We start from the raw sequence: 13926 nt of genomic DNA, 5'->3' as shown, positions 1-13926 counted from the left end.
GGCTCGCGTACCGCAAAAAAAAAAAAAAAAAAAGACATTGTTAAGAAAAAAGACAAGCAACAGATAGGTAGAAAATCTTTAACAAATGTTTGTATAAAATACTTATATCCAGAACACAGAATTTTCACTACTCAGTAATAAGAAAGACACAATTTAAAACAGAAATGTGCGAGAGATTTGAATAGACACTTTACCAAGAAAGATATATGCATGGCAAATATGGTACATGAAAAGGTGCTCAGCATAACTGGTCCTTAGGGAAATGCAAATCAAAATCACAGTGAGACACCACTACACATGTACCAGAATGGCTAAAATTAACAAGAGGGGCAATACCACATCTAGATGAGGATGCAGAATAACTGGACCTCTCATACATTGTTGCTGGGAATGCAAAGTGGTAAGGCCCTTTGGAAAACAGTTTGGCAGTTTCTTATTACCTAAAGAATCCTTATCACATGACCTAGTAATTCCTTTCCTAGGTTTTACTTATGAAGGATAAAAACATATGGCCACACAAATACTTCTATGCTCAGAGCTGCATTATTCACAATTTCCAAAAAGTGGAAGTGCCAAAATGTATTTCAACTGGTGAATTAATATAAACAACACATGCATATAATGGAATACTACTCAGCAAGAAAAAGTCATGACACATCACATTAATAAAGGACAAAAATTATACGATCATCTCATTAGATGCAGAAAAAGAATTTGACAAAATCCAACACTCTTTTATGATAAAAACACTCAACAAGCAAGAAACAGAAGGGACTTCTTCAACCTGATAAAGGGCATCTATGAAAAACCCACAGCTGACACCATATTTAATGGTGAAAGTCTAAAAGCTCTCCTCCTAAGTTCAGGAACAAGGCACTTCCATTTAACATTGTACTGGAAGTCCTAGCCAGGGTGATTAGGCAAGAAAAATAAATAAAAGGCATCCAGATTGGAGAGGAAGAAGTAAAACCTATCTCTATTGCACAGGACATGATTTCATATACAGAAAGTTCTAAGTCCACAAAAACAGACAAACAAATAAACAAAAGTAAGTTCAATAAGGTCATGGGATAAAAGATTAATATACAAATATCAACTACAGTTCTGTGCAGTAGCAACAAACAATCCAAAATTGAAATTAAGAAAATAATTTCATTTACAACAGCATCAAAAATAATAAAACAGGAATAAATTATTTAACAAAAGATGTTCATGAGGTGTACACTGAAAATTACAGAACATCACTGAAAAAAATTGAAGACCTAAATAAATGGAAGGACACCCTGTGTTCTGATCTGAATATCTGAAGATATAATATTATTATAGTGACAATACTCCTCAAATTGAACTACAGATTTAACATAACACCTATCAAAATCCTAATTGACTTTTCTTTTTCCAGAAGTTGACAAGCTGACCCTAAAATCTGAATGAAAATGTAAGGACTCAGCCAAAATGATCTTGAAAACAAAGAACAAAGCTGGAGGACTCACACATCCTGATTCCAAGTTATCATAAAACAACGATAATCAAGACAGTGTGGTCCTGGTATAAGGACAGACATACAGATCAATGAAATAGAACTGAGAGTCCAGAAAATCCATGTATTTATGGTCACTTGATTTTCTGACTGACCAAGGTGCCAAGACAACTCAATGGGGAAAGGTGAAGCCTTTTAAACAAAGAGTGCTGGGACAACTGGATAGTTACATGCAAAAGGATGAGGCTGGACCTGTACCTCACACCAAATACAAAATTTAACTCAAAATGGCTCAGAAACCGAAAAGTTAAGACATAAAACTGTTAAATTCTTAAGAAGAAAATGTATACACGTTTTTGTGACCTCGGATTAGGCAACAGTTTCTTAGATATGACATTAAAAGCATAAGCAACAAAAGAAAAAACAGGTTGGACTTCATCAAAACTAAAAATTTTTGTACATTAAAGGTCATTATCACAAAAAATCAAAAGTCAGTGCACAGAATGGGAGAAAATATTTGCAAATTGTAGATCTGATAAGGAATTAATATCCAGAATATATAAAGAATTCTTACAACTCAAGAATGAAATGACAAACAACACAGAGGATCAGAACAGACATTTCTCTAAAGGTGTACAAAATGGCTCATTAGCATTAGAAAAGATGCCCAACAGCATTAGCCATTAGGGAAATGCAAATCAAAAGCACAATGAAATACTACTTTATACCCACTAGGATGGCTATAATCAATAGATGGACAATAACAAGTATTGTCAAGGATGTGGAGAAATTGGAAACCTCATACGTTGCCAGTGGGCATGTAAAATGGTGCAGTCTCTGGGAAAAGTTTGGCAATTCCTCAAAAAGTTAAACTTAGAGTTGGCACATGGCCCAGCAGTTCTACTCCTAGGTAAATACCCAGGAGAACTGAAAGCATATATCCCCACAAAAACCTGTCCATGGATCTTCATAGCATTATTATTCATAACAGCCAAAAAGTGTAAACAATCCAAATGTCCATCAACTGATGAAACAAAACATGGTATATCTAACAATGGAATATCATTCAGTCATAAAAAAAGAAAAGACTCACGCTACAAAATGGATGAATCTTGAAAACTTTGAGAGAATCCAGACACAAAAGGCTATATGTTGTATGATTCCATTTACATGAAATGTTTAGAATAAGCTTTCAGAAACATCTTGCTTAACTAATTTAACTGACATGGGCAACTAGTTTCAGATTATCTGTGAGGACTGAGGTTAGAGTGGGGCAAGACAGGAACACATAGAAAACTGAAATCACAGATGTTCTGAGACCCCAGCTGCCCACTGGAACAGTATTTGACTCCTGGGGTGGAAATGTGAGTACGAAGGTTTCATGACATGGTTCTGTTACAGATCCAGACACTTGGCCCAACTCTCAACACTATTAACTCTGGTCACAGAAATGGGCAGTGGACCAGGAGCCAGGAAAGCTTGACTTTTTTCACTAACCAGCTGTGTGACCTTGGGCAAGTCACTTAATTGTTACAGTTTCCACTCTACTTACTGATGAAATGATCTCTAAACTCTAAAATTCTAAGAATTGTGGGCCACTGTACTCAGCACCGGGCTTGGAATTAACAAGGGGTCAATACCACATGAACCTAGCAATCTAATAACACATCCTGTATTATTCTTTCTGAATGGTAGCTAGGAATCATCTGCTCATTTTAGGAGCTCACTGTTCCCTGGGAAAGAGACTTTTGGCAAAAGCAACAGTTCAGATGACAGTCCCAGTGTTTTGGAGAAAGGCAACTAACTTATTGATAACAAAGCCTATTTTTTTTTTTTTTGAAATTTCATAGCTGCAGACCCATAAATACAAAGTCCCTAGAAGACTCTAAAAATATGTTCTCAATTCCCTTTTATCTCGCACCCAGAGCTGAGAGAATAGCATCAACTGTGTCATATTAAACACATCTGCATCCAACACCGATAAAAGTGCATGACCGCGGGAACAGATAAGAATTGTTTTCAATTTGTTCAGATGGGATTGGTTAAATTTAACCTAATTAGACCAAATAATCAAAGCAGGTGTTTGTAAGTTGCCAATGTTTTTATTCTCTGTAATTGTTTGGCTATATTTCCCAGGAACTTAGGTAAAGGAAGTTATAATATGTCAAAAAAAATCATTGACCTTATATTTATTCTTGTCACACATATATTATTCATGTTCAAGGCAGTACAAATACAAGGCATCACTGAATACTTCTCACAGATTTTTACCACTTAACCACCATCAACATCTAAGCTGGCCTTTGGGAGGGCTTATGTTACTGAACTTCCATGATATAAACACAAGCAGTAAAAAATGAGAGCCTGTCTTCTAATCTTGTACTGATCTACAAGGCACACTGACTTGGCATTCAGACTATTTAGGGATCCTGACTTCATGCTCACAAGCTGGTCACTTTTAAGGCATTTAGAAGAAAAATAATAACAATAATAAAAGTTACATTCTAGTTAAAACAAAATGTTTATTGCACTTGGCAGAACGATGAGATCCGAACTATAAATGCCAACTAACAAAGAAACCACAAAATGCAGTTACCAGCAGCCTGGTATTAGGAAGTCTTTCATGCAGTGGCTGTAGGTCCACTTTCAAAGGGAAAAAGGGCAGGTAGCTGCCCGGGAGCGTTAAGCTTTCTCTTTCTAGTAACTAGCCCTGGGTACGCTCTCATATTATTCCACACACTCCGGAGACGGGAGATAGCAGTGCAGGCAAGAAAGTCCCCATAAAAGCATGTGATCGCGAAGCTACTGGAAAGGGGGATCCCTCTCTGAGGCCTGGGGATTCTGCAGCAGGGGCAGAAGCCCGGGAAGCTGAATCAACATAGGGGTCTAAGGCACCACCCCCGAGACAAGGAGTGGTTTTCCTGACTCAGGCCTGAGTGTGCTGCGGGACCACGATGGAGGTGGCTGGAGAGCTCGGGCTCTCCTCTCTTACTGTACAAGTGATGTCGGGCAGTTCTCTCTGTTCCTCAGTTCCCTCACGTCTAAAATGAAGAACCACTAGTACCTCCTTCACTAATGCGTGCAAAATGCTTGACACAGTGCTTGGCATGGAGGTAAATGCTCAGTACACATTGGCCATAATTATTATGATCCCTACAAGGGAGATGATACTGAAAATAATGTTTCCTAAAAATTAGAATATAATGGGCCTCCCATATACGTTTCAGGGATAGGGAAACAGCCTTTTGAGATCACTTACACGACGTGGGTAGGATGGACAAATCCTTCTCCACCTAAAACACTTTTTGGAAACTGTCATTATGTCCTTTCTTTATTTCTTTGGGAATAACTAATCCTCTTCAAGATTCATATTTTAATACATAACACATAATTACAAAAGAAAGAACGGGGTTACATAAAATTAGTAAAATGGAGACTAGGAAAGGAAAAATCCACTCATAAAACCCACCAAGAGAACTTAAACTGAAAGTCAGACAGTGCAAATAGGTAAGATATTTGTTTAAACACTTGGTAAAAGAAAATGTTCAATTCAGTAGCTGTGAAAAACACAAATTTAAGGGGTGTGGGCATAAGAGAGAAACAGAAAGTCCACCTCTCAGAAAAAAGGGAGTAAATATTTAGTCAAGTCTCAGATAGTATTTCAGTAAACAGATATTTCAATGGAAAATTTCCAACCTGAGAGCAAATAATTTAAGATGGGTTTAAGATGAGAATGAAAGCTCTCCATTTCCCTGTCCCTGCCCAGACCTGTAACCCAGCCTCTGAGTCCCTGGAGCAGTTAGGCTCTTTCTTCCTCATCCCCCCAACTCCAACTGGAGACTATAATTTTCTTTCTAGCAGGAAACTGATATATACTAATGATGACAGCTGGATTCAGAAGAGGAAAAAGAATACAGGGGACAGAGAGTCCTTGTGGGTTTAAATCACTTTAAAACTCAAAACAAAACCCCCAGATTTGGAATTTTTAAAACCTAGTTAATGGCTAAGGAAACCTCAAATGATTGGGAAGTACTAAGATAAAAGTCTGAATTACACAAAACACATCATTATCTTAAGCTGTTCTAATCATCTTCTCTGCCTTTCCCCTTCACTGGTTTTCGCATTGTTTATGCCCCCAGCCCTTCAATGTTCTGACATTTTAGAGGTAGAAATAGCCTTCCAAGGTCACTTACAGAATAGTGTTTGAGAGGAGACAGGCAGATCCTCCTCCCTCCAAAAAAGTTTCCCAGAAATTGACATTACTTCTTTTCTTTTAGAACAATTAATCTCCTTTAAGATTCATATTTAGATACAGTTACTGTTGAAATACATGTATATACACACATGTGAATAAAACAGAATTATGTTATGTAAAATTAGTAAAATGGAAAATAAGAGGAAGAAATCCCCCTAAAATCACACCATGCTAAAACAACTATTTTCAGCATTGTACTGCCTTTAACTCTAGTCCTCCACTTTGGATCCATCTCCCAAACCCTCAATGATGGTTATGACAATGCCCTGACATTCCATGAATACATTTACAGTTACATTCTTTTTCCGTGGCAAAGGAACCTGGCTCCATTAAAGATCCTAAGACTCCTTTAAGGATGGGGGCACAGAAAATGTCAGTCTTAAAAACCACGTGACCCTACCCTCTTTCTTATATCCTCCAATAATCTCTTTTGTCTACAGGGTCAAGTTCGAGCTCCTTAGCCTTTGGACCATGACGCCCTCCTTTGGACCATGACACCCTCCTTGACTGAGTTCCCGCCTCCCTGCCTCACTTCTAGTCACACCTCCTGTCCTTGAACCCAACACTGCAATCGCACTGTCCCAGTTCTTTGAAAGCTGTGCTGACGTGAGCGTCTGTGGCTGCAGACATGCTCCTTCCTCTGTCTATAATACCCACCTGTCCTTTGCCCATCTGGTGAATTTCTACTCATCTTCAAAACTCTGCTCAATTACCTCCTCCTCTATGAAGGCTTCCGTGTCCTCCCAAGTAGAAACGACCTTTCATTCTTTAGTGTCTTCAATATATCCCATACACACTTCCTTTATAGCATCTGTAATCCCTTTTTGGACCTACTCATAAGCCCCAAACATATCATGTGTCTCTCCAGATGTAGGTGCTTAACTTGTCTGACGTTAGCATGTCATGTCTGATGAACAAAAAAAAATAACGAACAATAACCACAAGATGATCCTTTTCTGGATCAGTCAGAGGGGCAGGAGCATCCCTAATCAAGTGGATTCCAAAGTGGATTCTTGACATTCCATGCCAGGTATGCTTCAGTGTTTTCCTAGGAAAGCAGGCATTTCTTCTTTCTTGAAAATGTTGAAGAACATGAGGAGAGTTGTAAATGTGAGGGATTGACCATAACTCTGCCAGGCTGCAGGAAACTGGATTAGATGCATAGTTTCCAGCCAGTGATAATTATAACGATGATAATAATATTAATGGTAGCTAAAATTTATTGAGCACTTATTCTGTGCCATACAAAGTACATTCTTTACATAGGACTTTACATGTGTTAGTTGACAACCACTCTAAGGTATAGATCCTATTATATCGCCAGTTACAAGTGAGAAGAAGTGTCTCAAAGAGGTTAAATGACTTGCCTAAGGTCACGAAAGCTAGTAAATGGCAGACCTGGGATTCAAACCTAGGGATCTAGCTTTAAAGCCTATGTGGTGTACTCCCTACTCTGAGCTCTGTGAGCTTTAGAGGTAGATAGATGTGTATTTACATACATATACACATAATATATACATTTGATTTGAATTCGGAAAATGAATTTAGATGTGATTGATGCATGAGTTTAAATAAGATTTGTATCTTGATGACACCTGTTACTATTCTAAAAACTGAGGAAAATTCTGCATTTCAATCAATCAGTTAATTTAAACAAATCCATTTAGCGCAGGCCTACTACTTGCTTAGTTGGGGGACACAGGACCTAACCACGATCCATTCTTTCAAGGCCTTTGCAAGGTAAAACTGTCACGACAATACTTAGAAATCATACTGAAATCTACACATCCAGGTAAGTGATCACCTTGTTTGGTGATACACTTAGCTATTGCTCAAATTGCCTTTGGAAGTAATTTATGAAACACACAAGAATCGATTTAATTATTTTAAGCTCACAGTTTACTTTTATCCTAAACAGTGCTATCTACCTTAACTGCCATTTTATTTGACATTTGGTTAGTTCTAAATATCTAATTCATCCTCAAAGGAGGAAAATTTGCTACCACTATTTGTGTGGATGTAGTATATGAATACATACAGTCGTACAGAAGACACATTCATATATATCCTGTGGTTTACGAGGGCAATTCCCAAAGGACTGGAAAAAATCAGTGCTTGTCCAATAGGAATATATGAGCCATATATGTAATTTTTGATTTTCTGATAGCCACATTTTAAAAAGAAACAGATGAAATTAACTTTAATAATACTTTTTTTTTTTTGCGGTACGCGGGCCTCTCACTGCCGTGGACTCTCCCGTTGCGGAGCACAGGCTCCGGAGGCACAGGCTCAGCGGCCATGGCTCACGGGCCCAGCCGCTCCGCGACATGTGGGATCCTCCCGGACCAGGGCACGAACCTGTGTCCCCTGCATCGGCAGGCGGACTCTCAACCACTGTGCCACCAGGGAAGCCCTAATAATACTTTTAATTTAAACAAATACATCAAAAATATTATCATTCCAATGTGTAGTCAATGTAAAAATTATTGAGAAATTTAACCTTTTTTTCATACTAAGTCTTCGAAATTTGGTGTGTATTTTATTCTTATAGAATATCTCAACTTCGATCAGCCACATCTCAGTTGTTCAAGAGCCGCATGTGGTTAGTGACTGCCATACTGTAGAGTGCAGGATTAAATATTTAGAGCTATAGCTGTCATGTTAGAAAAAGAGTAAAAGTGCCCCACCCCTTGCATATCTTACTCTGAAAAGTAATGACTCTAAGAGGTTTAATACATTGATGCAAGTGAAATACTGTTGAGTAATAAACAACAGCTTGTGATCACATTTAATTGGGGCACAAACGCTAAATAATGCAAGAGTTTGTGGAAAGGATGATTCCAAAAGGCCGAAGTCATCTTCATGGAGGAACCTAGCTCATCAGTAAAGGACAGGCAATTGGAGAAGAAAGGGTATTTTACCACAACATTCAAGGGTTAAACCCTTCCAGACAAGGAATAATGGTATGAATACACCAAGAAACACTTAGTTCAGAAAAACCTAATGATTATAGTCAACCACACAACTATGATAGGAACCCAGTGAATGGATTTGTAAGTAGTGAGCCACTCCTTCACGGACAAGGCTCTTTAGACATTAAGCAGAGAAGTATTACTAAGCTACATGAAATTTGGAACGGAAATACAAAAATGGTAGAAACCCCACATGATTTACTTGGTAACACCTGATTCATAATCTCTTTATATAAAATCTCTGGACCTCAGTTAACTCAAGTGTAAAATAAAGTGGATGCAACCCTGAGGTCCCTTATAGCTAGGGTGACCTGTGATTTATTGTGCAAACCTGGACACTTTCAAGAGTAAAAGGGGCACTATTAATAATTATGCTGGAATAAGAGGTATAAACTAGAAGCGTTTCACAGCCATAAAACTATATGATCCTCTTCTACCAAAAGGATGCAACAGCTACCCCTATGCAGGGACGTGGAGCTGATCAAAGTCCAGGTGTGTTCTTATTACCTCTGCATGGCCACAGGGGCCTTGTGGGCTAATATGCATTGATACCAGTGAGGCAGCTTCGCACCTCCCCCTTAAAGCATTTTAAATTGGCTTGAATTTGGGAACAGGGTTCCATATGGACAGAGCTGGACTCTGACAGCCTGAATATATTTACTGAAGACAACAAATCATTGACAGACTAAATGTAACAGAGGAAAGGCCTGGCCTGCTTGTACTCAGAATCTGACTTTGTAATTGTAGCCTCCTTTAGACAGGCCTAATCAATTAGAAGAGGCTGATTTTAACCAGTTGCAGGCTCATTACCCTGCATTCCAGTTTGTGTTGATGAAAATCAGTTTCAGTCTGTGGCCTGGAACTCATGTACAGCACTTCCTGAGGCCTCTTATATAAACACATCAAAACATTTTTTTATTTGGAGCTGCCCCTCTCCCTTTTAAGAAAACCACTTTGTGAATCATGATGAAAATAGAACAATTGCATGTGGATCTGGGGCCCATACCAGGAAACATACATGACACCAAGGAACACGTATAAAGTCAGAGCTCAAGGTAGCAGAGGGGTGGATTTGAGATTGAGTCTCAAATATCCAGGCTCCAGCATCAGATGAGTCCACTCAGCTATCTCTACAAAATGGAACAGAATGAAATCTGAGTTATTGAAAATGATGACCTTCCAAAGAAATTGCATGAAACAGGAAAGAGCCAAGGTCTCAGAAATACAGAGGGTATCTGAGTAGTGTCCAGACTCTTCCCTGAATGACCAAATAGAAAACAAACTTGCGACTAAACAAGGACAAGTTTCCTTGGGAAGCTTCTATGAGGAAACCGTATGATACTATGTTTAATTTTGACATGTGGTTAGTCCTGCAAAAGTAGAAGGTGGGGGAGTGCATGGTAGAGCCGCTCAAAACCCTACCTACATTTCAAAGACCTGTAATCATTCCAAAATATGATATAAATATGACTCATACCTGGCCGGTTGTCTTTTGAGGGTTTGTCAAGACAGCAAGTCAACAGGAAGAGAATATCAATATACACAGCTCTGGTCACCAAACATGGATTTTGCCTAGAAAAGTAAAGAACAGAAAATAAATCGATATTTTCTCTCTCTGAAGCCTGAGTCACAGAAAAGAGAAAATGGGTATTTTCTACCAGGCACGTCATGAGGCTTAGAGAGTTGTAATGAATGCTAAAAATGATGGACAGTCACCAATGGTGAGAACACACGAGCAAGTCAAGTGAGAAAATGAAGTCCTAGTGCATATGGTGGAGGTTGGGGCTGTGAGTGTACGAAACAGAGAAAACTCTATGCTCTGGCTCCAAAGAAAATTAACTGAAAACAGAAGACAACCAATATCTGATCCCAGTTATTAGGAAACAAGGGGGTGGGGGGAATATGACACCATTTTCTGTTATCTTCCTCTGAACTGGACAAATTTAGGGGGGAAATCATTGGTCATGAGTATCACTGATTTAGCATTTCGGAGGAGAATTGCACTCACATATGATAAACCATATTTACGGACTTAAAATAACCAGCTGAAAAAACAAACACGCAAAAAGCATTAACAAACGCTGCAACAGACATTCCTTTCCCGATAAATGAGATTTTTTTCTTCTTTCAATAAATGGAGCAGCTCTTTTTCACGCTTTGAACCACACGCTGAAAAAAGTAAGTGGGCTCCGATTTAGGGGGTCTAGATAAAAACGAATGAAGACCTTTTGAGTACAGCACTGAAAGTCCCCAGCTCTGAGCCTCAGTTCATATTGACCATGAAAAGGGCCCAAACCTCCTTGGTGCACTAAGAACTCAGGGCAAGCAGTAGAAACAGTAGGGACAGATCTGGGTTTGAATGCTGGCTTTGCCACTTAGTATCTCTGTGACCTGAATCAAGATTTCTGAACGTGTACAACTGGCACCCTAATCACCTCACCTTACGGTGAATCACTGTGAGCACTGATGTGGTACATTCCCTGCCCTGCTCCCCTGCCTCCGACCTAAGATGAGGGAGGGCACAAGTTCTGGTTAGTATATTTCCACCTGGCTTGATCCCTCAATCCATCCTTCTCACTCCCTGTGAATTAACAGTTTTACCATTTCCCTAAAGTTTATTCACACTCTGTCCTGAACTGCCCATATCCTAGGGATACGCATGATTTGCATGAAAAGCAAATCAGATCTTTTAAGTTAAAACTGTCTTGTTTCAAGGTCTCTCCATTGTTGACCTGCCTCAATTCTGTCCCACTGACTTGCTTCACCTACAGTATCTGCTTGCTCCCTGACATAAGTACTAGTTTATGTGTATACTTCACATTTGGCCTAATTTCATACCTACGCCTGGCTATTTTAAAAAATTAGTTTTAAAAAACAGGTAACACATGCACATGGTATAATTCAAACAGTACAAAAGGGTATGCAGTAAAAATAAAGTTCCTTTTCCATGCCCCCACCATCTACCCACATGTTCTATTCCCCTGAGGCAACCGCTATTACTACTTTCTACAGTATACCCAGCCAGACACATTCTATTCATTTACAAGCATCTATCTATAGCTACCCACTTGTTTATTTTTATATAACTAGTGGTTTACTACATACTAAGTTCTGAGTATTACTTTTTTTCCCGCTAATATATTTTAGATATATCATTCTATTAAAAACAGAGATTTGCCTTATTTGTTTAACTTTTTTTTTTTTTTTTTTTTTTGCGGTACGCGGGCCTCTCACTGTTGTGGCCTCTCCCGTTGCGGAGCACAGGCTCTGGACACGCAGGCTCAGCGGCCATGGCTCACGGGCCCAGCCACTCCGCGGCATGTGGGATCTTCCCAGACCGGGGCACGAACCCGTGTTCCCTGCATCGGCAGGCGGACTCTCATCCACTGTGTCACCAGGGAAGCCCTTGCCTTACTTGTTAAATGGTTGTGAACTGCTCCATTTCATGGATGTACCTGTCCCCTACTGAAAGAATTCAGTTAAAGATACTTTGCTGAAAACAACGCTGCAATAAAGATATATGTACATGAGTTTTATGCATATGAATGAGTACTCAAAAGAGAAATCCCTAAAAGCTGAATTGCTGGATCAAGATATTTGCACATTTAAAATTTTGCTTGATTTTGATAAGATGCTCACCAAAGAGACTGTACCTATTTATACTTTCACCAACAGTGTGTAAGAATCCCACCCACCAACAACCTGACCAACACAGTAATTAAACTTTTAGACCTTTGCCAAGCTAAGTGAAAAATAGTACCTCATTGTTTTAAGTCAATTATTTTATTATAAGCGAGGTTGACCATCCCTTCATATGCTTCTCAAATGAATTTCCTTTTCTGTGAACTGTAATCAAATCTCCTGTCCATTATGTTATCGGTCTTTTCCTTATTGATTTGTAGGAGCTCTTTGTATATTAAGGAAATCTGCCCTTTGTCACATGTGTTGCAAATATGTTTTTGCAGTTTATCATCTGTTTTTTAACTTTATTTATAATATTTTTTTGCAATTCAAAAATGTTTTGTTTTATGCAGTCAAATATATTAATATTTTTATCTATGCCTTCTGGATTTTACATCATGCTAACACTCTAACCCTTCTCCAAGATAAATATAGATATACATTTTAAAATTTTCCCATATTTTCTTCTAGTACTTTACAGTTTCTTTTTTTGCTCTTGTTAACATTCTGATCTATTTGGAATTCCCCCTCCCCAAATGTTACCCTTATCTTTTGTCTCTATCCAATTTTCCCCAGTCAGTCCATAACTTGACCTGTGAAGTTGAAAAGCCCACAGTCTATGAAAACTTCTTTAATGATATTTCCAGTTCTGGCATTCCCACTGTTTAACAGGTGGGATATCCTCCCCTCCCCGCAGAGAAACGGTCACTCAAGAAAGAAAGCAAGAAAACCTAATGCCAGGGATTAATGAATTATCAGACATGAAGCACAGGGCTGAATAATAAATGGTCTGCAGATAGCAGGTAGAAGGCCTCCTGAGCATCCAGCTTTGAGCTAGGTGCTGGGAAGAGATGCACATGAAATGATTTCTGACCTCAGAGAGTTTTGTCTCATTATGGAGACAGAAACAAAGACAAACTTCAGGACAGGATGTAAGGAGTTAAGGGAAAGAACATATTAGGGTGGACTGGAGACATGGAAATGGGTTTATGAAGATGTAATTCCAACTGGACTGTGAACGATGGGAAGAATTTAGATAGACAAAGTTGACAAGGAAGGGGATTTTGAGAGGGGGCAATAGAAGGAAGAAATGAGTTTGGCTTGTCCAGGGACCTTCCCTTGTCTGGGAAGACAGAGAATGTATTGAGAAGGTGGAAACAAGAGCGAGGCAAGCCAGGCTTTCAGGAGATGGGATACTCGGTGCTAACTGGTGCTCCTCGGTGTGCTCCTTGCTCCATTTGGCCTCATAGAGTCATAGCTTCTCACCCTAGATGTTTTTCTGCTGGTGAAGCCCTACGGAACCATCAAGGGAAGTTTTTGGGAAACTGGTTTGACTTTCAAGTCTGGAGGAACTCAGGGGCCTCCCCTCCTACCCCTGACCCTACAGGGTTTCAAGCCTACTTTCCATGAGATTTTTAGCTAGGTTAATATATATTTTTTTAATTTCTAAATGAATAGGGAGGAAAGGCTGGCAATCTTTAAAGCCCCCTGCCAGGCTGAAGTGTTCTGCATCTTCTCTCTTTTTTTTTTTTTTTTTT

At 39.1% G+C, this 13926-nt stretch overlaps 1 protein-coding gene across 1 annotated transcript in view; it reads right to left on the bottom strand.

The window, feature by feature from the left end:
• Window positions 1-13926, bottom strand: part of THADA (THADA armadillo repeat containing) — a gene marked incomplete at its 5' end in the record, with an annotated part of 148938 nt that overhangs the window by 67470 nt on the left and 67542 nt on the right. The window contains one exon of the mRNA XM_007445791.1: window positions 10185-10279. Within this exon, the coding sequence (XP_007445853.1) occupies window positions 10185-10279 (95 nt within the window). The remainder of the gene's footprint in view (window positions 1-10184; window positions 10280-13926) is intronic.

The sequence above is a fragment of the Lipotes vexillifer genome, unplaced genomic scaffold, assembly GCF_000442215.2.
Source record: "Lipotes vexillifer unplaced genomic scaffold, Lipotes_vexillifer_v1.1 scaffold278, whole genome shotgun sequence".
In the NCBI taxonomy this organism is placed as follows: domain Eukaryota; kingdom Metazoa; phylum Chordata; class Mammalia; order Artiodactyla; family Lipotidae; genus Lipotes; species Lipotes vexillifer.
Note: the sequence above shows the minus strand (reverse complement) of the source record. Positions and strands in the feature narration are given on the sequence as shown.